Raw genomic sequence first — 27003 nt, forward strand, 5'->3', positions numbered from 1 at the left:
AATACAAGCAACAAGCTCGTAATTTTTGAACATTAAATTTAAAACTGTAAGTGTTGAAAATAAGTTCTAACTTCTAGCAAACACTTGGAATCATACATTGGCCTGTTCTTTACATAGAATGGCCTGACATAGAATAGACTTTAAAACCCCAACGGACCCAACACTCACGCAGGGCAATCAGACGTCTGAGGTGTATTGCTAACGCTTAGTACGATGCGTCATACCGCCGAGTCATCCGGAATAAAAAGCCCGAACATTTTATTGTCAGTCGAATGAGTTATTGACTAAGCATGGTTCTTATTGTGTGTGAAAACTCAGCTAACTGAGTGAGTGATGAATTTTTTGTTTTCAGTAGTTATATATGACTAGGGAGGGACCCATCACAATAAACAGGGCATATACAATTGCATAACTTCCATCTATCAGAAATGCGGTACCCCCGTAGTATGTGAACCAAGATGGCGAACACCAGGTTCGGTCGGGTTAGACCATAATTTTAGGTACAAATACTACAGGAGTCACGTGGCTAGTCCTCGAACTCACAATATAACTAAAATATGGGGAATTGGAATAAAATTAATAATACAGCCCTGACCTGCAACCCTACATTTTATTTATTATTAACACGATGAACGTCTCCTAGCGCAGGGGTTCTCAAACTTTTGGTGTTGCGGAGCCCCTGAAAAGGTTGACCATTATTCGCGGAGCCCCAAAAGAAATGTTAAAATTGTAGCTTTCCGATAAATATTCCTGAGTAAGTTAAAAGTACTTAACTTAATTTAAAGGCTAAACCTTTTTTTAATGTGGTTAATGCAAGTCATAAATAAATCGAAATTTCAAAGATAAATTATATATACTCTTACTAAAGCTGTAAATTTGACGCTTGACAAACATATTAATAAACTAGGGGTCGAATCTTTTCCCTTTTGACATTTTCGGAAGACTTAAAACTAAAAGGCTGCTAATAACGTGCGCGATTGCATTTTGTTACAATCACCGATAGTTTTCGTCAGCATGGCATGTTAAACATCTTTACGCCAGTGTTTATTCTCCCTAAATCAAAAATTTTCTTCGGCTTATACACGTATTGTTCCACAATGACGACGATGATTGTTTTTTTGTTCTCGTGGGGAATTATGAGTTCAATGTGAAAAACATGTTACCATATATAGTCATCGGCGACGAACGAATTAAATTTCAAAATAAAAGATCACACTATAAGTTTGGTTTTAGCAGACTCACGTCAGATTAAAAACGCTTTTATAGGCATTGTAAATCACAAAATTTGGTGTAATGTTAGGTTTTCTTTGGTTATTCGTAGTACAGTAACTGAGAAATCGAAACACAGTCAATTGTGTGCGCGATTTACCTTTTTTTTATTCTGAAACTACCGACGGAGCCGCATGCATTAAAATAAATTTCAATCGTATTTTGCCCAGATCTTGTGATTTTTTTAACGGCGATATCTTGCTTAATAATAATCTCGAGTGCAAAAGAACAAATCAAGTTTGACAAATTCCAAGATCGCAAAAATACGACTCCAATTTATTCATAGGTGGCAGTTTATCACGTATTTTATGTTATTTTAGAATAGTAATCCTAATAGTAATCTCGAATGAAACTTGAGTAACTATGAGTACAATTGAATTATTACGACGAGACACTTTAAATGCTCGCATCGGCCATACATTGAATATTTTACGCAACAGAAATCTCGTTATCCGTTTTTTATAATCGCAAAGAATGTTGCGCGGAAATTTCCGATTCAAATCCCCACCTCTTGAGAATCCTGGCTGCGCTCCAGCTTATAAATAATGTCATTTTTCGATTCCGCCTCTTTGCCATATTTCGAGGCTATAATGTTGTCAAATTTTATCAAAGCTGTTATTGTTTCTTTGAACAGTTACAAAACTAGTCTTTATTTTAAAAAGTAATCGGATAGCTCACGGAGCCCCTAGGTTTCTCTCGCGGAGCCCTGGGGCTCCGTACGGAGCACTTTGAGAACCTATGTCCTAGCGCAATAAATTACACTGGACACACGCCAGACAGTGCCAACTCATCGAAGCAGCATGTCAGTAATTTAGAATTCCCAGGATTAATCGAAAAACTCCTGAAACAAGACTATGCAGCACTATCACTGCGTTCGATACGTTTGCAACGTCTGCGTAACGACGTCGAACGTCATCAAATATGTCAATATGTTATGATTCTCGATAACAGTATATACATATGATAGGCTATCACCTAAATGTTTATGTGTACAGTATAATGCAGGGTCGTCCAACCTTTTTGGCCGAAGAGTCACATGTAGTTTACTAATCATTGCGCGGGCCACTCAACATGGTAGTTATGTTCTAATATTGCTACACTGACTACAGGTTAATGAAAAAACAAACAATACCCTCACACCAAACTTTTACAATTATTATGGAACAATAAAACTGTGGTTTTTCCCGAAAGTTTCGCCAAAGACAAGCCAAGACGCTTGATCATTTTTACCATAGTTCCCAACAAATTAATGCCTCTAGTCGTACCCTCAATAAGGCAATGGCTGTGAGCTCTTCAGTAATTTCGAATCATCATTAACTCCCTGCAAGAAGATCGCCAAATCGCCAACTAGGTAGTAAACTTGATGTCAGTGCTTTCGTCAAGCGCCAAGGAACACGATGAAAATTTTCCCGCGTTTGGAAATGAAGTTTCCGCTATAAAGTTCCCAAGCTCTCAACACGGCGAGTTTTGGTCTGTCTTCACAGGCTATTTTTGCAAACACCTCTTTTATTTCCAGGCGTAAAACATTGGCAACCCGAACAATACATAATATACATTCCTTTCGAGAATGACTTTGATTGCTTTGCGATAACATCATACAGAGTAGTAGACCACGTGTGTAAGCGACTATGGCACTTTTCTCTATCGATACTGTATCTCCTCCCAGTTGGTTTCGATTCAAAACGGCACTCATGACTCGTTTGGAAGGGCGATCACATTTTTGTATAATACATCACTCGAAAAATAGTTTTACTCAATTTTTTTTTTATTCAATTTTAAAAAATACAGCGCGGGCCACTCGAAAGGCCTCCGCGGGTTGGACGACCCTGGTATAATGAGCTGACTTTACACAGCCTACATAGAACATTATGTAAGCATGTGCATTACTTTAATTGCCGTATGTATATATCATCTAATCGACTGTATATGCATATCACATTAGCTGTGTATGTACATCACCCAAATGACTGTATTTGTATATTACGTTGGCTGCATATGGCTATGCATATATGGCATTGGCTGTTATATGCCTATTTAGTTGGCGGTATATGTATATGAGTTGACTGTATATGCATATTTTTGGCAGTATGTGCACACACGTTAGTGATTTTACGGGCTCCAAATAAAATACTTGCTGAGATCAAGCTACTGAGTATTATGGAGAACGAATCATAAATAACAGATCCACAATGAAACTTATCTCAGCAAAATGCAAAATTTCTATCATTAATTCTTTATTTTTATAACCTGTCAATCCGGCACTCTTTCTACTTTTATCATTAGTCATTGCATAGGATGAGATCCGAATGCAAATTCAGTGTTTACTGCGGTGGTTTCCAACCTTTTTCGAATAATGTACCACTTGAGCAGTTCGTACTGTCATTACAGTTCATACATAAATGCAATATATGTGTCAGCAAAGTCACGAGAAGAACAATCAATGAAATAACAAAACACAATATATATATAATGAGATCGGCTGCAATTGTATATCCTCGTCAGCAGATTGATGTGAGGAATACATCTTCTCACTGCGCACAGTTATTGTGCCAAATAGCGCATCCCTATAGTTTTTAGTCGACACTTCATTCATTCGATTTTATCAGACTCGGACACCTATGTCCTAATAATGATCGAGGTCAGATTTAACTTCTAGTTATTTGTCATTTTAAAGTTTAATGATAATGATCGGAGTCGTAGTCGTAAAAACATTATTTCTACTACCTACAGAATAGACCTGTTGCGGCTGAGCTCGAATATGCGACTGCTTTATTATAATTGTTCTTGATATATAAACAGTATGTATTCGATGATCCTCCAATAATATACATGCATTTATATAAAGAATTAAAAGTATAAAACAATCATCTTTTTATTTTTACTCTGTATAACTCAGCTTAAGTTCCTCGAATGCGTGTCAGATTCTACATAAATTTCTTCCTATACTTTACCATTGGAAAATTTGAAATGGATTGTAAGGGATGTTTCGGCGTGATGGCAATATTAAATTGGTTTGCATGTTTATGACGATCATTTTGATTCGAAATATTCAACTACTCATGCAACTAAAACAAAACTTATCTAGAGACACAATAACTATTGGGTTATTTGAATCATAAATACGTTTTAGAAACACGACTAAAAACTAACATTAAGCACGCAAAACCACGAAAACGAAACATGCGCGACAATTGAAGTAAAAAAGCGTCTGAGTGACTGCGCATAAATTGGTTGTTTTCACCACCGTCAACTTATTGATGATTGGACATAGTTACAGATATAAACAATCAAGTCGATGCTCGCAGAAAAATCCATTACAATTCCTGACAATATCAATTTTGTTACTGCTCGAAAGGATTGAATTTACACATCTTTTTCTTTTCCTCTTGAATCCAATCCAAAAAACTTGCCACCTTCGTATATACGCCGTACATTTTCCCGCATTCGTCACCAAAACTAGTCAGTCCCCACACCACTGATCGGCCCGCCTGAGATCCCGAATTCGGAGTACATGTCAGAGGACCACCACTGTCACCCTGGCACGAATCGGCTCTACCGTTATTTTGTGGTGCCTATAAGAAAACAACAGTGATAATTAAAATTTGTTACACCTTTTTCAAATGTTTTGCGCCAGCGGTTCGATCGGGCTTGTACTACTCGAATGAACTAAAGGGCCGCAACAAACAAAATCAATTGTTCACGGGCTCAGTTTATCATTATTAAAACATGATAATACATCTTGTCATCTTTTGAATATAACGTTTGAACAGTGTAAAACATGATTAATTCGATACAAACATCCTATAATAAGAAATGGCGATTCTTTTGCAGGCGACAAACTCCTTATAATTAGAAACAATCACTGAATTATATATTTCCAGAATATTTCACAACGTCAGGGAGTACAGATCAGAAAAGGTTTGCTCCCGTTGGTGACCGTACATTTGAACCCACGTACATTTGAACCCATGTGTATATCCGCGGGTTCAATCTATATGCGGGTGCTAAAACCCATGGGTTAGGGCTAGTATGGGTTCAAATATCCGCAAAACAAAAAAATCCATAGGTGCAATAGTATGCAGGTGCAATTGTCGTGGGTTCAAATGTACGTGGGTTCAAATGTACGGGAACCGCTCCCATTTCATATAGGTGCTTTCCATTAGGTTGGAAATTTGTATTGCAACTATTAGTAGGTTTCTAAACTTTGATTGTTGTAGAGTGAAACTGACGCCACTTTGCGGTACGCAAGTCATAGTAGTTTTGAATTTTCGGCTACAAATAAGTGAATATTTATTTGTCCATCAATTTATTCGTTTTCAATCTTTATTTTGGTCCCTGCAGATTTGTTGAAAAATGTTGGAACCTAACTACTCCTCACTAGCGCACGAAATATTATGATGTAACAAGCAATCATCGTACCAAAATCATACATAGGGTGCAAACGGTACCTGGATAAATTATACGGAAGTGGGTAACTTGGGTGGTATTTGTATCGTTTTATTAACTTATAATCAATCGCATGCATTTTTGTACGCATAGGTAAATACTTTTAAAATAAAGTGTTTATTACTATATTAGTGTGAGTTTTTTTTACCTCCGCACACTGCATTGAATCCAAGATGATAGGCCCAGCTTTATTATCCGGATAATCGTATTTGCATCTGGAATCGCGTATAAGAAAAACTCCGGCCTGCTGCAAACAACCTGGATATTCTCTTTTGTCTGAAAGAAATTGTTTAATCTGACAGACTGTTGTATTTAAAGCATAAAACTGTACGAAATTCTGTTTGAAACTATTTGTACCAATTTGAGTTCTGCCACATCGGATTTCATTTACGATCCGAGTAGTCATTTCTTTGAAATGATTAGAATGTCATGTTTAATATGGTAGAGCTATCAATGAAAACAAGAGAGCATTGCTCAAATATATAGACTCGAAGAGCACTGAGTTCGATGAAAATATCGACGGACAAGCACTACCATGGCGGTCGAGCAATACGGAGTGGAAAAGTGTTCCCCTTTAAGTGAAATCAACGATAACTACAAGATAAACCACATCACCAAGAATGATAACGAAAGCAAGAATTCAGCAAACAAAATTAGTGTTCAATAAGATTACGTGATGCTTCGATATAAGAGCCACATTCATAAAACCGTGTTTATTTAGGTATGAATTCAACCTTGCTTGAATTTTGTTGCTCCCCATCCAGTGATGACACATTCTTGCGGTGGGATAAACTCTTCTGTACTCGTCGGCAAGCAAATCGGCTGCACAAATGACCTTTATGTGATAAAAAAAAATGTATAAATAAAATGATGAAGTCATAAATCATAATACCAGGAATTTTCGTGCAGGCGTTAACGATGAATCTGCATTCTGGTAAACTTCTACTAGAGTAGCTAGTAAGCATATAATTATACACCACACGACTCTAAAGTTAGGGTATTGTTTAATTATCATTTTTGTTTTTCAAATATTAGACCATTAGATTTCTTTGCAGATCAATGAATATTCTTGTATAAAATATCAAATTATTTGAATAATGCGTTCTGGCACTTGGTAACTTCCATAATTCAACTGGGATAGAATTCAAACACGGGCTTATTTCGCCTTAAGTAACTGTCAAATCAGTAAATGTTTTAATACCCAAATTGAGCACATCTTCCATCGCCTGTTTTGGATTTCAGATGAACAAGAGCTATATCATATCTCGGCTGTGGGTACGTCCAAAACTGATAATGTCTATGTACTTGTTTTATTTTGAATTCCTCAGAATTTTCATAACTTTTGTAGTATTTAGAAGAAGTGTCATCTCTATTATAATAATCTCCGACTCGGACTACAAAATCGTCACTAGCGCTGCAACACAAAACAATATCAGTATATTAGGAAATGCCTTTGCGTAAAACAAATACTCACTCATTGACAGGAAAATAAGTAATAAGCTTGCCACAACAATATAGAAATTATGTAAATTTAAATGAGGAAATCAAGAAAATGTTCAAACTTACGAATCCTGAATAAAACAGTGTGCGGCTGAAAGTACCCAGCAACTGTCAATCAAAACTCCACCACAAACATGAGGATGTTCACCTGCGTTGGCATCTCTTTTTCGAAATGATACCTAGTAATTGATACACGATGATGTGAAAATGAATTCAGTGTAACTTTATATTGAGCAACGATGGCAAACAACTGATAGTGACAACAATTACATTTCTGAAATCTGTTTTATGAATCAACGTACCTGCCATGGGTGTTCGCCCGCATTAGATGGCGCGCCGCCTACAATTCGCTGAAGAGGTCCAACGACCTTTGCTTGACAGAGACCCTTTTCAATACGACTATTATAGATTGTGCGCCCGCAGTTAGTTACTGGTGCGCTATTACAGTAATCTGTAAAAAGCAAAGTGATTTTGGCGGAGCATAAAATATTAACTTATATAGGTAATATAGGGGGAACGTGTTTCTGTTTTTTTTTCATCATTAAATTATAGATATATATTGCATTTGACCTTGATCTATAACCGGAGAACTGATGCTGTGGACGTTAACTACTAACGAGGTATGATTAGGAACAAGTTCGTTTTATGACGTATGAGTAGGTGTAGGAACAATTGTAATACTAATTCAGAAAAAAATAATATCAAAATTCTTACATTGATACCATTTGGCTTTTGTAATCGCAGCCCTCTTATACTGCCCTCTAATATTTGCAATTCGGATCGGATGATTCACGCTATAAAATGAATTTCAATTGTCATTGTAAATAATTTGTTTAAATACCCAAAAAAAAGCGATTGGATGTAACATATTCTTTAATATTTACGACTGCAATATTTGGGTCAGTATACTTTGCCGATCCCATTGTTCGTATACGGCCAATCATTGAGACTACTTAAATGTCTTGTTTTTAAAATCGGACGTGAAAAATATCTCGTATGGTAACAAATTCACTCTCACTCACGGCAATTCCATGACATGCTTCTCATTATACTCGAAAATTAAAGCGTTGTTGTGAAATCTCAGAAAAAATTTGAATTCACTTCCTCGTTGAACAGTTGAAGACGGGATGACTTTCTTAACTAGTCCAGGATACGTAGACCGTATTTCAAACTAAAAAAAATATTGTTTAAATTAATTTTAACTAAATTGCAATCATGGGTGGGTTGATGATGTTTGAAATTCCTACGTTCGCTTTGTTGTATTTGAATTTTTTTTTTTCAATTCCGATTTCTCCCATTCTGAGGTATTGCTATTTCGGATATTATAGCTTTTGCTCAAAAAAGTAAAACACAAACACTTTTATTCAGAAACATTGATAAATTTTAGTTCAGCATCCACAATCTTGTACATTATTAAAATTTCGGGTTCCCGAAATTTGTGCACCAAGATGGCACACAACCGGAACCCTAACCTGGTACACATACTATGTTCAGGTTGTGCGCCATCTTGGTGCACATACTTCTGGAGCTCCAAAATTGCTTATTATCATAATTACCCGTCGTCTCACTCCTTGAACAAAAAATCTCAGGTAGTAATTACGTTGGTCTACGGAAGCCAATTCTACCAAAAAGGGTCTTGATTGCGATGATAGACGACCCCTTAACTCTATTACATCGCCCTCTTGCATTCCCGATTCGAATGTTACTGTAAGTTTGAAAAAGTTTATAATTGTATATAAACTACCAGTTGTCATTACTGCTTGACAAAATCGATCCAGGCATGAATTTCCCGCTGAAATGCTCTCGCTCATATCGAGTAAGAAATACTTGCCTTCAAACAATTTACTAACATCTTCATAGAAGATTATTAAACGAGAATACATTTCACTCGCTCGAAAAGGAGACTATTAGCAAAATAAATTGTTACAAGCAAGAAAGAATTGGATATATTGGTGGATTCATACACAGTAAAATATGAAACAGTAAACTATGATCAGCAAGTATCAAACAAGTAAATATATTGAATGATAAAATTCATCCTATGAATTTATTCTATTTTCCCATTTGGAGAATTTATTTACGGGTTTATGTTGAGAGAAAAGCAACTGAAAAAATTAAGCTTGAAAGAAATGTGAAATACTTATGTCAAGCTCACCATTCTCATAACCAACGCAGAAGGATGCTGATTGAAATACTATTATCGAAAATATTATTGGAATGATCATTGTTACGGCTTTCTCAACACTGTCAACATATAATTTATTAATAAGCAGTAAATATTAGTTGCACAATAATTTCGATCATTCCACGGATCAAAAACATTAAGGAGTTTTTATTGAAACGTCTCCCCAATGTTTCTCACTGAGTATCTTCACATGCATAAATCAAAAATAAATTTCAACTAACTTAATTAATGCGAAAGCAGACACTTTTCGTAAATTTTGATTTTTAAATGATATAGAATCCAAAAACCCGAGGTAACTTTTGTTGCTATTTATCATCACGTGAAAATGACGTTATAACATCTATCTTCTCACTGAATATTCCAATCTTACAAAACATGATAAGTTTTTAACCTGTAAAGTTACCTCTGCCTGTGATTTACACTACAAACTTAAAATTGTTCTGACTGCTGCCTGATCATTTGATTCAACTGTTCTTGCATGTTTATCAAATGGTTATGATATTTCCAATTCGGATATACAACGCCAATATATTTAGAATTAATATATGCAAACGGTACTTAGTACACTGACGACTGATATGTTTGTTTTAAAAAAAATTAGTGTCATCGCCTCCTGTTTTTTTAAATAAAACAAACTATTTGGCTAATTTTTTTTTCTGATTTATCACACGAAAGACTACGGCGAGTATTTAAAATCAGATTGTTTACTACATATACATACTGATAGTGATGTTGGCGACCATAGATTATTGATTTGGCAACGAAAACCAGAAAGCGCCAAGATGTCGTTCATCAATCTTATTGGGTGCGTACTAAGCGTAACGTCATTTCATTCAGTGTATAGACCAAGTGCCTTTCATATCAGTTTCTACTGTGATTTGGGTTGAAAATTCAGTAATTGCAATACTTGAATGACCCCATAGAGGAAAATTCAAATAATTTCAACTCAAATACTTCCGCTCAGAAATTGAAACGTGCGTAAGACTGTGAATGGATAAATTGGGCAATTCTTGAGACCACATCAGCCATATTTATCTCTATGTCATACATGAACCAGAATATATTTCGCAATCATGGTTCACTTCTCAATTGGACATACTTGATTGAAATATCTATAATAATAATAATATTTAACGCAGTCGGTTGCGAGGCGCAGATTTCTTTGCGACTTTGTAAACCAAGATCGCTTTCGCTCCGGATGTAACTAAAACTAGGAAATATATCCTGATGCATTGAGTATTTGCCATTTGTCATCAGTTTACGAGTATAGAATTAATATCAAAAAGAAGAATATTCAATGTGGACTGCAAAGAAAAACAGACCAAAAATTATGAACAATGTTTGCACTTTCTGATCTGATCACATTAATCTAATTAATTCAAATTATTTCCGAGGTTTACCCAAGCCTTAACTATAATCTAACACTCATCTTTTCTTAGACATCTTGCTCAAGTTTTTGTGCCTGTAGCTAAAAGTATAAATCTGCTGATAGCCAGGTTTAAGCAACTGCCGACGCGCTTTGAGGTGCATACAGATTCACCCATCACCTGTACAACGATATTAGTTGATATCAGGATTTTCTCCAAGCAGAATGACACTTTCTCATCAGTCATCACCTACCTGCCTTTCGGAATATTAAACGTATACATATCTCTGACTGCTGTAGATTATCGCCGAAATTATTTCATGTTCTCCTAGATTGAGAAAATTCACCGGTATTGAGAAAACGCAGCACGATATTTTTCTATCTACTTCGCGTAACCGTGCGCCTGAAGCAAACACACGTCATCGTTAATATAAATTTTACAATATTTTTGATAATCTAATCAATAGATTATGCTCTGCGTGATACAAACGTTCACAATCATAAGCAGGCTTTCTTATACCCGAACTGGCAGACGCTAGTAGAAAACATACCTATAGGCTATATATACCGAAAAACGAGTATACCTTCAAAACGTATGTACCTAATTCCATGTTCTTGTACAACCCACTTATTTTTGACCTACGCCCACATAAAATTTATTAGAATTTGTAAGTCAAGTTACACACACCCATTAATTACTGTATATTAACAAAAGGAATTTGTTATAGACCATCGAAGTACTTAGATCTACATGAATCAGTAAACCTTCATTAAGAAGTCGAGAAAAAATGTTTTTTGTTTAGCATTCTGTAAAAATGGGAAATCACTCAAACCAATTATGAGTAATTTGCTATAAAGGTAACGTAACAATGAAATTTCAACCAGTCTCTCAAACATATTTCTAATCATGGTTGTAAACTCGTCATCGTTTACTCATGTTTGGAATTTTAAGTATAAATAAAATGGGACCTCCTGAAGTATGCGCACAAAGATGGCGCACAATCTGAACTCAGGTTGTGTACAAGGATTGGGTTCAGGTTATGCGACATCTTGGTGGGCATACTTCAGAAGCACCCTAAAATGATCTATTTTCTTTTCGGATGAGTTGTGGTTCAGGAGCAGTTATAATTAAATTGGACCAGAAATATCTGAAATAAACTAGGCTAAAATGAGTTGCCAGTTCTTTTTACAACAGTTGCTTTTACAATGGTAAAGGTAAGGAAAGAATTTTCTGGGATCAGCTGTCCGACAACCACCCATGCCAAGAACTGAAATTCTTCGAATTGTCGCGAAAACAACTTTGTCGCTAATAGTTTTGATGTAACAAGAGATGCATGCCTTAAGCGCACCCGCCTCCTATATGTTTCGAAAATGTAGTCACAGCTCACAACTGAAATTTCTTGAATCGGCGGCTGTTTGTAATGTTAAGGGCGAGAAGGAATTTCTAGGACCAACTGTGCGGCAATCATTCAATCCTAATAACTCAAATTGCTCGAACATACAAGAAAACAATTTTGTCGATTATATTTTAGTGAAGCATTGTATGTAAGTAAAGTTGGTCCACCAAGTATAGAGAAAATCCGAGTGGGACCCGAACAAGTACAATGTATGTCCGGGGCACATTAATTTTCATGTGTCATACCAATGAGAATATATATATCTTCATTGGTCATAATGACACGTTGATACTACTTTAACGATCTTAATTGAGGACACGGTAATCGGGTGTCAGTAATGTCACGATATATTAAGATATGGTTTAGTTACACGTTTACTATATTATGTTAGTTTTATTATAGTTACCTATACATCAAATCATAGATAAGTGAACGAAATTTCAGCAGGCCGGTTTAAATGTACGGGTACAGATGCACGTGGGTATAAAGATAATGGAACCATTGAGTTACTCAGCGATACAAAGTTTTGTAGAGTAATTGGTATGTAAGTCATTACTGGTTATTTCCTGGGCTCGGTACGCAAGAGAATGCTTGTCTTGAAAAACCCGGTAGTTTACCAAATTGAAAACGCGTCGAAATCCTTGAATCGGTAACGTATTTTTTAATGGCCACAACTCCAGTTTCTGCCGATCTTCAACGTTAAAACGCATGAATACGATATTTATACCACGGCAAGCGCTTTATTATGCGACGGTACGGTATTTTGGTTCTCACCTCGGGCTTCGAAGCTGGAACAAAAACGGCTTTGAACCGCGATAGAAAACTATGGACTAACGCTAATATCGGCGAGTCTTTCATTGTTAGATAGATTTTAGTGTTAGGAATAGAGTGGTCACACACATCGGACATTTGACTTGACTGGCGCGGCGGTGTGGCTCAACGGGCTAAGCGTTAGGAACACGCTCGCCACCGCACCTCTAATTACTCTGCGTGGGTTCGCAGGTTCGAATCCCATGCAGGGATGGTTATGTGCGAGAGGATTGCTGGACTCCTCGCCGTCGTTGGGTGGTTCACGTAACCGCTGGTCGGTCACGGCTTCCTCCACCACCAAGTCCATGCTTCCGAAAACAAACAATACAGTAAAACTAATCCCATACCAGACTTGGAATGGTAACCGGACGAGAGGCCGTGGTTCGCCATATGGATAAGCCGTCTTATCGGCTTTCCTCTCCCCCGGGATAAATATGTAAATCCTATCCTATCGCGGGTTTCCTTTCGCACAACGACGGTCGATATCGATAGTATTGGGTTGTGAAATGATCGAAGGCAGAGTGGTCACTTAATTATCAGTTACTACATATAACTGCCCTGCCGAATCCCCCACTTGTATTGGATAAGATAATACCTAATAAGAAAAGAATCATTTTATTTTAATTCAAGTACAGAACAAAACAATTTCAATCTACTAAAAAATTATTCCAAATTTGGTTTCTGATTAAAGGGTAAGTGATAATTAGATTGGCATCTTCTGGAATAAAATTTAATGATTTCGCCAAGCATAAAGGACATTACAACGATCCCCAATTAGTATTGACAAGAAAGCAAATACAGGTTAAAAAAAAAGAGAATCGACTTCGTCCTAAAATACTTCAGGCGGCATCTGATATAAAACTAAAAAACAGCACAATCAAATCATTTGCAGGAAATGTCAGTCAAATAAAAATGTGGCATCGAGCTCCACAATTTGAATTATTTGGTTAATCAACAATAATGCTGTGTAAGGCAGGAAAATAAAATTTGTAGAATTTTCCTGATAAAACCTGCCCAAAGACAGCATGAATTTTCTCATGGTCAATAGTGTAATCTACTTAATGTTTGGTACCATTGCTTGAAGGTTTATAGCAATAAAAAGAAACAATCAATCTGAATAGCCATGTTAGAGTGATAAATAAATGCAGCATATGTTTTCAGGAATCAGATGGAAACATGCAGTGAATATTGATGGAACAGCTTATTTTTGTTTGATCCACTTATACACATTGAGTAACTGACGGCCAGAATTCCTGTGCTTAATCAACGTTTAATCAATTGCACGTAAAACCATGACAAATTCAAATTTTTTTGCAAATCATAGAATTTGGGCATCTTACAGTTATATTTTATCCTCTAGGTTGAATAGCTACCGGTATATATATTGCCCCCTTGTTGATGTTATTAAGAAGAAAAAGAAAGTATGTATATATAATTTCTGTACAAGCATCAATGACTCTTGCAACTGCAATGCTACCATACAACGTTACATCTTTATTTTATAGTGGTAAATACTGTTATGTGCATGCATACGTGTAGCATGTTCAGTACATGGAAGTGCAGTATTGTTTATTTGAAAACACTTCTTTTTCAAAATCATTTTTTTCCTGAATTAATTTTGTTTGGAGGAGTTATCGGCCTTCCAGAGTTCAACCCTCCATATTGATATTTGGCTTTCTTCTCAGCAGGTTTCAATATCTTGAAAAAAAAAATTCCGTCTTTTAGAACACAATAAGAAAGCAATTAATTTCACAGTTACAAATCCCAATCTAAATATAGATGTCAGTCTGAACTTTAGCCTTATCTACACTCAAGACTGCATGTTACGATATATTCTGTCAACAATCTACAGTGTTCTATGCTAACTCAGTTAATCTCCCAGTATTGGTGCAGATGTGTAGTGCAACTATCCCCTCAAATAAAAAGTCATGGCATCATTTTAGATATAATAGTCTGCATATCGTACCTGAAATGAGCAGAGTAATGTCTCATCAATACTCATCATACCACCGGCATTATCAAATTCTCCGCAATAGTTGGGTGCAGAGAACAGTGTGATCAGTTGGCGTTTTGCAAAGAACTCATATCCATCTTCAACAACCTTTCAATGTGAAATAATTTGTTTGGTTTATTCCGTTGCTAGCGAACGGTATTTCATTTATTGTGATATAGAGTCAAATGCATATAATAAGTTCAGTGATTAATATTTACACATGAGACTATATTCTTGTTGAGACTATATTTTTGTTCTGGAGAAATATCTCTATGAAATTTAATAATTGCAGGATAAAATGCATAATATATGCTGGAATAAATCACTCAGATCATACTATGTAACCTCCTTAAAGTCAGTAAATATCCAGTTTGCAAATCCATTTGATAGTATCCCTCACATTGGAATATATTCCACAATCCACATTATAACCAAAGACCCAAAACACGGCCCTTAGTCAAATATTCATATAAATATATTTTTGATAATTTAAAAAATTTATCATTTGACTTTTGTTAGCCAGTTATTTGTTTTTGGGGTGCATGAACTTGGTGGTGGAGGCAACTGGAACCAATCAGCGGTTACATGAACCGCCCAACGGCAGCGAGAGTTCAGCAATCTGCTTGCACATAATTATTCTACACATGATTCGAACCAAGGAATCCTCGCAGGGTAATCAGAGGTGCCGTGGCAAGCGTATTCCTGACACGCTTTAGCACGATACGCCACACCACACCAATGTGCCATTTTAATTTTTCCAGGTAATTGCCACTGGGAGTGGGGTGGGCTTTTCATATTCATTTTGGCCAGGTATTCTACTATCGAAAATACATCAATCACCATTGTAATCTATGAAGAGACAAGTCCTGGTTTAATATTTATCGTGAATGATTGAATTGCATCCAAGTTGAAATTTCCTGTCCGTTGAAATCTAAATACTGTTCAATCCAAAGAATCAAGGAAAATGTATTATCTGAACTTGTGAAGAGACGGCTTACGTATAAAACATTCTCATACTGATCTGCCAGTTGCAGGTAAGATGGCAGAATTAAAAAATAAGGCTGCTCTCTGTTTTATATATGGTAGTATATTATATATTGGCTATTATACTACAATATTAGTAGAATAGTTTTCGCACAAATCCTAATGTTATTGATAACAAATTTACAAGATAATCAATCTAAAAATAAATTCCACAAGAAAAAGAATGCAAAAGTTTGAAAATTACCTGATGAGCTCTGCATATCAAGTCTAAATCATGTCTGTTTAAAAACTTGCTGACAATATCTTGGCCAAATGTAAATGAAACTCCCCTGTCATTTTCGCCCCAACCAGCTATGTCTTTGTCTGGATCAGCCCACAATAAATCACATAGAAGTCCTAATAAAAAATTGAAAACCGTTTGAAAGATACTGATACTTCGTTATGGTCCAATACATTCTCAAAGTGAAAAAAAACTACACTACATAATAAACATTAATTTTTTTAATAGGACTGCCAGTGGGTTTTGGATTTTTTCCAACACAAGTCGGGGTCCTACCATGCAACAATGAAAAACTAACCTGTGTCTGGAACATCTGTTGGCCTCATTATCCTACGAATCTGATCCATAGTTTGTAAATCGGGCGACAATCCTGAAAAGATTTAAACAGATGGTAAACAGAAAACCATTACTGAAAAATTTACTATCCTGCATATATTCGATAAAGCAGTTTCATATATGCAACATCGCATATGTACAAGTAGGCTACTAAATATAGATAAAACTTGAACAGAGGGGCAAAATTATAACAGGAACGTTTCATACTTGAGAGTTGAGACAGAGTAGAGAAAGCTTGTTTATAACCAAAACGAATGAAATCTCACTTTAAAATTTACCACGCATATACTGCTGTTGTTTTCATTAAAATAGGTGGCCATATATCAAGATCAATTACATTGAACAATCAATCACACCAAGCAAACAATTCTTCTGTTATGGTTTTTTATTTTAATTCAATTTGATAATATCCTAAATTATTCTCGTTTTGATTTTATCTCTTTAGTTTGTATGTGTGTGAGCGTGCGCCCAGTAATTTGCAGATGAGTGAACATGTACCACATCTCACTAAAACACTTTTTTATTCAAATTTTTTATTCAATAAACCTTACTCAGATTTTGTTAGCTCTGTTGATTCTATAATCAGTTTTATTTGTTTATTTTTATCTATTATTTTGTTACATGTCATGCTGATTATGGAATCCAAATAAACTTTTATTTATACAGTCTTGAATAATTTAAACTTCATGTACTTAATCTCAATTTGTTAATAATAACTTCCATTGAAAAACAATATTAGTTATAACTTATACTATCTTGATTAATAATGCTTATCATTATGAACTCATGTATCATAATATAAGTAATAACAAATCACTATCTATTCTGAGTAAACATTCACCTCCATGACAACAAAATATTTTCTCATCAATAATAGCAGCTATAGGAAGACAATTGAAGCAATCGGTGAAAGTTTTCCAAAGTTTTATGTTGAATCGACGTTTACCTGAAAAATAGATGAAAATTTTGTAATCTTATTGTCAATGAGGATATATGACAATGTACCGGTAAGTAAGATGAAATCTAGTTTCAAAAGCAGGCAAGATGAAGTAATAAAGTTTTAGTTGACATTACACGCAATTAATGCTTTACATTATAACATTTATAAAACGTGATGCAACCTTTATATCGCATGATTGAATTTTTTCTGAATAGAACAACATAAGAAAGAGTTTACAGGCTATGCGAGAAAAGAAGGCAAGCAAATTCTATCTTATTAACAGGATTCCTTTACCATAATGGCCTTATTTAGTGCTTGTGTTAACGAGTGATTTAAAAAGAGCACGCACCAAAATTTGATATCTAATCCTGAGGTAAATGAGGTTAATGAAATGTCTTGTACAACAGTAATAATTATGCCGGCAAAGTATGTGTTAGATATCGTGGCTTGAAGAAAATATGACTTAATTATTATGACAAAGTAGAATAATTTGTGACTGAGAAATTTATTAAATAAGTAGTTAGTTTCAGCATGTCAATTAAGGTGTGAGAACTTGCAGAAAATTAAAACATAAATATCAAAATAAATAGTGAACCAAGGAAGAAGCACATAATGCAATAAAATGGGATGACTTCCATTGTCATCGAGCTACAAAGAACTATAACTGCAAATGGTGTTTTCGGTTTCGTATAAACTGTACAATCTATATAGGTATAGTATATTATTATAAAAACTGTTTGAAGAATTTAGAAAACCGTGTAACATCTATCACTTATCGCAAGTTACTGACTTACTGGTACTCAAATTGTTAACAATTTTTTTTATCCAATTTATGAAGAAGAATATTGTATTATTAATGATAATATGGAAAAACAAATATTAAAATTACATCCATACTAGTATACTTGGTAATTAATTTTTATTAAAATAAATATGTAAAAAAAAAATCAACAAATTCATTAACAATTTCCCAAATAAAATTGCAGTAACAAATATCACCGGTCCAAACTGGATTCAGAGTCGCAAAACATTGCACACACAAAATTTGACTTTATTTTGCCCATTTATCAAAAGTAAGATTCCTTCTTATCAAAGTTTAGTCTATCTGTGACAACAGTAATTAGTTCCTATCATTTATTAAAGGTTACTTTTGATATACAGCATATTCTATATGCCGTAATTTCCTTGCTTAATTAATACACAGAGAAAATATAATTTACTCCTATTCAATGGTTTCCCCCATTGTTAAATCAATGTTTACTGTAATCAATACCACGAATCAACATAGATAGTGTCATACTGTAGTGTTATGATTAATCAAATTAAAAGTGATAATATTCTTAGAAATTGAGACTAATGATTAATGAACATACTGCACAATAAAAAAATTCAAATTTACATTCCAACATAAAGGCATACAACCACCCTATCAGACTTTTGGTGTCTACACTTTTCGTAAATCAAAAATTGTACAGTGAAATTCTAGAATATCAAACTGATATATGCTCCTACTTACATTCATCATGAAATCCATATATACGATTGATGCTGGCACATTCATGATTCCCTCGAAGTAGAAAAAAGTTTTCAGGATATTTGATCTTGTATGCCAATAACAAACAAATACATTCTAGAGATTGTTTTCCTCGATCCACATAATCACCGAGGAAAAGGTAATTAGAATCAGGCGGAAAATCACCATACTCGAATAAACGTAATAGATCTGTATACTGTCCGTGGATGTCTCCTAATATTAATGAAACATTCGTATAATGAATCAGGTATGATCATCATATTTACATTCTATTTATTAAATTCTTCGATTAAAGATTGGTCTATCAATTTGTACAGTTGGACTAAGAAAAGAATATTCTTGTGACATTATAGACAATATTATTTTCTGTATTATATTTGTCAAGGAAATTCATTTGAGCTGTTGCAGTAGGGAAAGTTCTCAGATTCCACGATTTTCCGACATTTGTTTCTATAAAACAAACCGGATCGGATTATTTTTTCTGAGAAATGCGATGGTGGTGTTTTTAGATTGCTCTTCCTTTTAGTTTTATTGCACAGTTCCGAATTGCTAATTTTTGCCTATATAGAGGCCCAGACTGTCTCGTAAAGGAGGGGTATGGGTTTGCACTCAACTGTAATCGATCGATATCTTTCAATATGTGAGTTATGTTAGAATCGGAGAACTGTGCCATATTGTATTGTCCTAGCTCTTAACTTCAGTTGAACTTGATTGAATTTCTCAATAAAATCACATACTTAAATTAGGAAAACTAAATTCAAGATCATGATTTTATCTCACCACATATTTTCAATGGTGCTTCCAACTCCAAAAGAATAGGTTGACTTAAAAATATTTCTCTTGATTTGATACAAAGACCTTTAATTTCTGCTTCTGTCATTTGTACTGTTCTCCCCGGTCTGCCCCCACGAACTGAAATATAGAGAATGGTGTTTACGAAATGCTTTCAAAGTAAGATTAGCATTAAAGATCTTGCAGTAAGGTCAGAAGGTGATATAAGGCTATATGACAGTTTCTTCTGCATAAACCCATATTTTATTAATAAATGAAAAAAAGATAATAGGATAGGATTTACATATTTATCCTGGGGGAGAGGGAAGCCGATAAGACGGCTTAACCATATGACAAACCACGGCCTCTCGTCCGGTTACCATTCAATGTCGGGGATGGGATTAGTCAGTTATTTTTTGCAAGCATGGACTTGATGGTGGAGGAAGCCATAACCGACCAGCGGTTACGTGAACCACCCTACGGCGGCGAGGAGTCCAGCAATCCTCTCGCACATGACCATCCATGCATGTTGAACCTGAGAAACCCACGAGGAGTAATCAGAGGTGCAGTGGTCGAGCGTATTACTAACGCTTATCACGATGAGCCACACTCTGACACTGCCACGCCGGTGATAGCCTATTTGGTTAGAGAAGTTAATCATATCTTGGAATTGAAATTAAAAAGTTAGTACTAACCATCAAGAAGGCGTTTTATTAATCCATCAACATCTAGTTCACTGTCTGCCATGTTCTTTAAATATTTTAAAATCAATAACTAGATGATAGACTAGAATGAAAATTCAAAATAAATCATAAATCGTTAGTTGCGCCAATTGATTCTGGATGACACAAGAGTGTGAATGATTTTTAAAAAAAAAGATGGCACCACACTGCAAGTTTTAGGAACATGCTGTCGATGAATGTTTGGCAAAAAATTAAACTCAAAGTATACAAAACAGTTTAGCACTTTCTGACTTTAAAAATGTTCGGAGCAAAAATGCATAAAATTGAATTTATTTTTCGAATAAATCAGGGTGAATCCATGAAGATTGAATTTCGCATTGCAGTATAGTTAAGGCAAACATTGCTCAGATAGACTTTATATTATATAGCCTACATGCCGGATTAGGTCTAACCATCTTGATATCAAATGCTTGTAATGGTGAATTTTTTGAATAAATATATTGTATGACAGTACAGCAGTATGAAGTACAGTATAACTAGTTTACATGTACTCGAATATGTGATTTATTTCAACATGGCTGGTTTGAAGCTTCTGCAGGTGTAGACTACTGTTACAAAACAGTGAAATACTGGTATTCACTATTCCAGTATTCAGCTGTATTTGTAGAAACAAATCTGATACTGGTAATACTGTAATAGGTTTAATAGGTCAGTAGGTTTGTAGGTAGACTATCTGCTGATCTGATCAAAATCGTAATTCTAGAAAATATATATTTATTCTGCATATTCAGATATTGCTGTATTGCCACATACAGATTTGAGGAAGAATAAATAGAAAAGCAACATTCACTGTTCAAGAAGTGTGGTATCGGTACGGTACCGGTATCACTGTATCAAGCCAGTCACCGAATGTTACCGTATAGAACTGAAATTATTTTGCATTATTCAACTTAGAGCTAAAGTTACATCATGATTCTGTAATTTGTATCGTTATGCAGTTGTGGGTAGGTACGGTAGGCACGTACCGTTCTTCTCGTTTTCGCAACTCCCAAGGCGATTGAAGAACGAACCATACGGTAGTACCGGTAACGGTACCGGTACCAGTAACGTTTTGTGACCGAAAAGTCTGTGGGTCTCACGTACGTCCAGTGTAATACTTTTAGAGGGTGTGGCTAAACAATTTCTACATATGTCATTCCTGGCCCCATCTGATGATGTAATCCAAACATTACGTCAACGTGACGACATGATATATATAGAGCTTTTTGCGTTATGGCGTCCGCATCCACTTAAACAAATAGGGGTACCGTACGGTACAAACGCCAGCGATCTCTCGCATCGGAATTATTTCGATTAGCTGAAAATAAATATGAACAGCGAGCAGGTATAAATCAAATTCTCGGACGAAAGTTCAAGAGGCATCAGAGCAACAGCCGAATTTTGCTGCGTTACCGGTATAGTAGGACAACAGACATGAATATACAAATAAAACTCTTGTACAATACACAGGACAAAGAGGTACTGCACCATGATGATATGTACAATAGGCAGTTTATGGCACGTTCATCTCCCAGGTTCTGATGTGAATAGGGTATAAATTAGGGTTAGCATTTCGGGACCAGTTTTTGAAATCCCGGTATCGGGATATTCCGGGATTGAGCCGTATAATCCCGGGATTTTTCGGGTTCAAGTAAAAGATCGAAACAACTTGCATGACAATAAAATTACGTATTTATTTCATGTAATATCGGCGCGGAAATATTAAAGCATCTATCAGTAAGTAGTTTATTTTTCACCATACTTCAAAATAGGCACAAACATACAAATTGCAATAAATTATAAATAGGTCATATTTCAGGGTGAAGGAGACGCGGGAAACCAGTACTGGTTATTGAGCACCGGCGCCCATAAAATAAGACTAATACTATATTATAAAGAAGAAAAAGTCGAACTAAGTATATGTAAATTGAAAAAAAATGTAAGTAAATGGTTCCCAACCTTTTTGGACACGTTTAGTGGCCATAACGATCGTTTCAATATTATGTTGTTGTTGTTCTTTGACACGTTTTTAAAAAGTCGCTTTTCTTTTCGAATACTGGACCAATTGCTTTGAAATTTTCAGTGGTTAAAGATTAATTTTTTCGCTAGAAGGCTATTACTTTTATTTATTTCAAAATTTTGCGTGAATTCTATGAAATTTGATATTTCGTCTAAAATTTTGCTGTATTATTTTTTATCCATGGGAACACGGATTTTAGTCAGTGTCATGACTGGCTGTACGTTTTGATTCTGCAAAATTCTTGCTACTGGAAATTCAGAACTTTTTTGAGGGTACCGGTAGCGTCAAAGGTACCGGTAAGGACTGATTCGCTCTGGTCTAACGTGTCCATATATTTGTGCGTAGCTCTCTTGTTTTTTAAATCGTGGCACACTAGTTAGCTCTTTCAATTTTCGTGGCACACCTATCACAAAACACGAACATTTTCTAGTCATGAAGAGTGCGATATTTGAACACGAACAAATGGTTAATAGTTACAAATTTAAAGCAAACGAAAGCGTCTTCGCAACACCTCACATTGTTGTAAAAGTCGCGCGGCCGCATGGGTAATACGTGGTCTTCAAACGCACCGCCGATCACGCGCTTCGGTTTTGCTCGCCCTTCCACGTTATGCTTTTATTATTGGACACGTTTAGTGGCCATAACGATCGTTTCAAAATTTTGTTGTTATTGGACACGTAGTGGACATAGCGATCGTTTCAATATTATGTTGTTGTTGTTCTTGTTATTTGACACGTTTTTAATAAGTCGCTTTTCTCTTTGATTACTGGACCAATTGCTTTGAAATTTTCAGTGGTTGAAGATAAAAATTTTCTTCAGAAGGCTATTACTTTTTTTTTCTGCAATGACGTCATCAGAATTATTGCCCTTAGGGGGCGCTACGTGTCCATATATTTGAGCATAGCTATCTTGTTGTTATTTTCTTTCGTCATTATCATTAAAAAATCGCCTTTCTCTTCGAATACTGGTCCAATTGCTTTGGAATTTTCAGTGGTTCAAGATTGATTTTTTTGCCAGAAGGCTATTACTTTCATTTATTCCTGAATTTTCTATGAATCTTATGAGATCTAATATTTCATCCAAAATTGCGCTGTATTTATTTTTAATTATGGGAACACGGTTTTTAATCCGCCAAGCGTGACGGCTGACTGTGAAAATTCTTGCGACTGAAAATCCGGAACTTTTTGAGGGTACAGTACCGGTAACGTCAAAGGTAAACCCTGCTTCGCTCTAGTCCACGTGTCCATATATTTGAGCGTTGCTCTCTTGTTATCACTCGTATTCTCACTTTTTCACAACCCAATTCATTTTTGGACACGTAGTGGACATAACGATCGTTTCAATATTATGTTGTTGTTGTTCTTGTTCTTTGACACGTTTTTAAAAAGTAGCTTTTCTCTTCGAATACTGGACCAATTGCTTTGAAATTTTCAGTGGTTAAAGATTAATTTTTTCGCTAGAAGGCTATTACTTTTGTTTATTCTTAAATTTCATATGAATCCTATGAGATATGAAATTTCATACAAAATTTCGCGGTATTTATTTTTACTCATGGAACACTGTTTTACACTTATTTCAAGCGGTTTCGCGATCGATTGTCTTGCTCAGTACTACAGCTACTGTAGGTCGGTACTGGTAAATTGCCATACAGGTACCGTAACGCAGTGAAATTGACTTATTCCTTCCGCGGTATTACTAATGCTGCAATGCAAGTTTTATAGCCTATCGTATGCGGAACGGAATATCAGACCTACAGGTTCGGTACCGGTACTGGTAGCTCAGTACGTAAGTACGATACTGGTACTGGTGCCGGTACCGGTGTCTTACCACAATGAAATTACCGTAACTTATTCTTTCACGGTCCTACCAGTGCAGTAATGCAAGCGTTGTAGCACTTGTAGCCTACTATATTTGTTTATTTTGATGAGAGTCTACTGGAAACAACATAAAATTTGAAAGGGAAGAATTGTTCTGTGATCAATTATCTGTCCTAAAGTGTAAACAACATAAAATTTGCCAAGGGAACAACTGTTCTGTGATCAATTACCGTATATGGCCTACAGTGTACAGGTAAGATGCTGGCTGACTGCTAACCGGTACTGGTAGCTCAGTACGTAAGTACGATACTGGTACTGGTGCCGGTACCGGTGTCTTACCACAATGAAATTACCGTAACTTATTCTTTCACGGTCCTACCAGTGCAGTAATGCAAGCGTTGTAGCACTTGTAGCCTACTATATTTGTTTATTTTGATGAGAGTCTACTGGAAACAACATAAAATTTGAAAGGGAAGAATTGTTCTGTGATCAATTATCTGTCCTAAAGTGTAAACAACATAAAATTTGCAAGGGAACAACTGTTCTGTGATCAATTACCGTATATGGCCTACAGTGAGTGTACAGGTAAGATGCTGCCTGACTGCTAACTCAGTACCGCTTGACACGTTTTTAAAAGTCGCTTTTCTCTTCGAATACTGGACCAATTGCTTTGAAATTTTTAGTGGTTAAAGATAAAAATTTTCTCCAGAAGGCTATTACTTTTTTTTTCGCTATGACGTCATCAAAATTATGTGACTCTACGTGTCCATATATTTGAGCATAGCTCTCTTGTTGTTACGAGTCAATACGTTTCTCCCATTGCCAAAATCATTTAATAGTGTTATTGTCGGCACTTGCGAGAGAAAGGAAAGAGGCAAACAAACTGTATTTCATTACAACAATTATTCATTATCGCCAAAAACACAAAATAGGTTTAAAGTTGTTATAAACAATTTTCACCGCTGGACGTATCTTTTCACGTTCGGGTAAAAAAAAGATAACCGTTTTCGTGTTCAAGTTATGAATGAAATAATCGTCAATTCCACCACGCTTTTGTGAAGTAGAGGAATTTTTCTAAATTTCTGAAGGTTTTATTAAGTTTCATTGCATCAGCGTTTAGACTACAAGAGAGCTATGCTCAAATATATGGACACGTTGAGTCACATAGTTTTGATGACGTCATAGCGAAAAAAAAAAGTAATAGCCTTCTGGAGAAAATTTTTATCTTTAACCACTGAAAATTTCAAAGCAATTGGTCCAGTATTCGAAGAGAAAAGCGACTTTTTAAAAACGTGTCAAAGAACAAGAACAACAAGAACAAGAACAACAACAACATAATATTGAAACGATCGTTATGTCCACTACGTGTCCAATAATTACAGATCGCAAGGGTGGGCAAAGTACTGTAGTATATTTTCACTGAATCGAATAATTTTAACGAATTGTCGAATATCGAGTTGAACTCGGGATTTTATTCCGATTTTTATCTTTTGGGTCGGCTTTGATCTCTCTTGTCACCGTTTGTAAATTAACTGTCCCAATTTTGAGCTGAAAATATTATCATTTCTGACGCCGGAATGCGGATAATTATGAAGACGATAGTTAACCTTCTTGATTTTTGATCATACTTTTCTACTGTGGCTGTTTTATTTTCGTATCCAATAATGAATAAAAACCAGATAATTATGAAGACGATAGTTAACCTTCTTGATTTTTGATCATACTTTTCTACTGTGGCTGTTTTATTTTCGTATCCAATAGTGAATAAAAACCATGCAAAGTCATCGGGTGAATCCTGAGTACTATTTTGAGTTCAAATTATGATTAAATAAGTCGGCAATAATGACAATTCTACTAGTCAAATAATAATTCCTTGGTAAAATTTGACTTAGTCTGACTTACTCAAACTGTAAGCGTGGAAGGTTTTTTTTTCAAAGTAAGTATTAAATAAAATGGTAGGCCTATGTATAACCTACCATTTGTGAGAATATCTATATGTATATCTACAAAGCCTTAAAATCCCGGGATTTTTAAAAAATAATTGCTGGATCGGTATTGAAAAAAACGGTCCAAATCCCGGGATTTTGGGATCTGGATTTTCCGGGGTCCCGACCCCAGTATAAATCGCATTTTTGTGTGTTTTACAGTAGATTGTACGAAACAAGTAAAAATTTGTTTTAGACATGAACCTGCCAAAAACCACCGTTGGGTTGGGCCACGACACAAAAGGATTAGGTTCTAAGAAGGTAAACAATAAACGACATATGTAGAAATTCTTTGTTTACACTCGAGTTGGTAATCATAAATTGTATGCGACAAAAGTAATGAGAACAATAAGAGTCTGGCATAAAATGCAGGCCAATTTCGTAGGCGCTATTGTGTGGAATTTATTGTCACCATGTCTCAGCATGATAAATTTGTATAAGATGATCTTTTCATTAGCGACGATCCAACGAAGTACAAAGCTAATAAACCATAAAAATATGCAGGAACTAGAGACAATAGATCAGTGGGTTGCCCGAGACTTGTTTCCTGAACAATGGGAGTTGGTTGCATCCACGATGACATAGTTAGTCAAACGGAGATATTTTTCATCTGCCGGTCTTTTCTCAACTTTTGAACATGAATGACAA

The 27003-nt window shown here is 35.5% G+C and overlaps 2 protein-coding genes across 2 annotated transcripts; both read right to left on the bottom strand.

The window, feature by feature from the left end:
* Nucleotides 1–3558: 3558 nt before the first annotated feature.
* On the bottom strand, nucleotides 3559–10047 carry LOC120348456 (tryptase gamma-like). The gene is made up of 10 exons (XM_039418579.2): nucleotides 9371–10047; nucleotides 8772–8920; nucleotides 8238–8386; nucleotides 7930–8009; nucleotides 7518–7666; nucleotides 7282–7394; nucleotides 6917–7129; nucleotides 6450–6550; nucleotides 5864–5991; nucleotides 3559–4841 (listed from the first exon to the last, which is right to left on the bottom strand). Exons 1-10 carry the CDS (start codon nucleotides 9438–9440, stop codon nucleotides 4611–4613), a joined length of 1383 nt encoding a protein of 460 aa, XP_039274513.1. The 5' UTR covers nucleotides 9441–10047; the 3' UTR covers nucleotides 3559–4610.
* A 3525-nt stretch (nucleotides 10048–13572) lies between these two features.
* On the bottom strand, nucleotides 13573–20632 carry LOC120345949 (serine/threonine-protein phosphatase PP1-beta catalytic subunit). Its single transcript, XM_039415559.2, has 8 exons — nucleotides 20507–20632; nucleotides 19821–19952; nucleotides 19023–19253; nucleotides 17408–17512; nucleotides 16529–16600; nucleotides 16195–16346; nucleotides 14940–15074; nucleotides 13573–14671 (listed from the first exon to the last, which is right to left on the bottom strand). Exons 1-8 carry the CDS (start codon nucleotides 20556–20558, stop codon nucleotides 14570–14572), a joined length of 981 nt encoding a protein of 326 aa, XP_039271493.1. The 5' UTR covers nucleotides 20559–20632; the 3' UTR covers nucleotides 13573–14569.
* Between the last annotated feature and the right edge of the window lie 6371 nt (nucleotides 20633–27003).

This window comes from Styela clava, chromosome 1 (assembly GCF_964204865.1).
Source record: "Styela clava chromosome 1, kaStyClav1.hap1.2, whole genome shotgun sequence".
Lineage (NCBI taxonomy): Eukaryota > Metazoa > Chordata > Ascidiacea > Stolidobranchia > Styelidae > Styela > Styela clava.

What these genes read in the sequence shown, in the direction of transcription:
- LOC120348456 (XM_039418579.2), bottom strand. Translation starts at nt 9,440, where the DNA reads ATGATCATTCCAATAATATTTTCGATAATAGTATTTCAATCAGCATCC. An exon ending in CTGCGTTGGTTATGAGAATG is followed by an intron (nt 8,921 to 9,370) that starts GTGAGCTTGACA and finishes TCAAACTTACAG; the next exon opens with TAACATTCGAATCGGGAATG. An exon ending in AAGCATGTCATGGAATTGCC is followed by an intron (nt 8,010 to 8,237) that starts GTGAGTGAGAGT and finishes TTCATTTTATAG; the next exon opens with CGTGAATCATCCGATCCGAA.
- LOC120345949 (XM_039415559.2), bottom strand. Translation starts at nt 20,558, where the DNA reads ATGGCAGACAGTGAACTAGATGTTGATGGATTAATAAAACGCCTTCTT. An exon ending in AATAAAACGCCTTCTTGATG is followed by an intron (nt 19,953 to 20,506) that starts GTTAGTACTAAC and finishes TCTATATTTCAG; the next exon opens with TTCGTGGGGGCAGACCGGGG. An exon ending in AACAGATGTTCCAGACACAG is followed by an intron (nt 16,347 to 16,528) that starts GTTAGTTTTTCA and finishes ATTTTTTATTAG; the next exon opens with GACTTCTATGTGATTTATTG.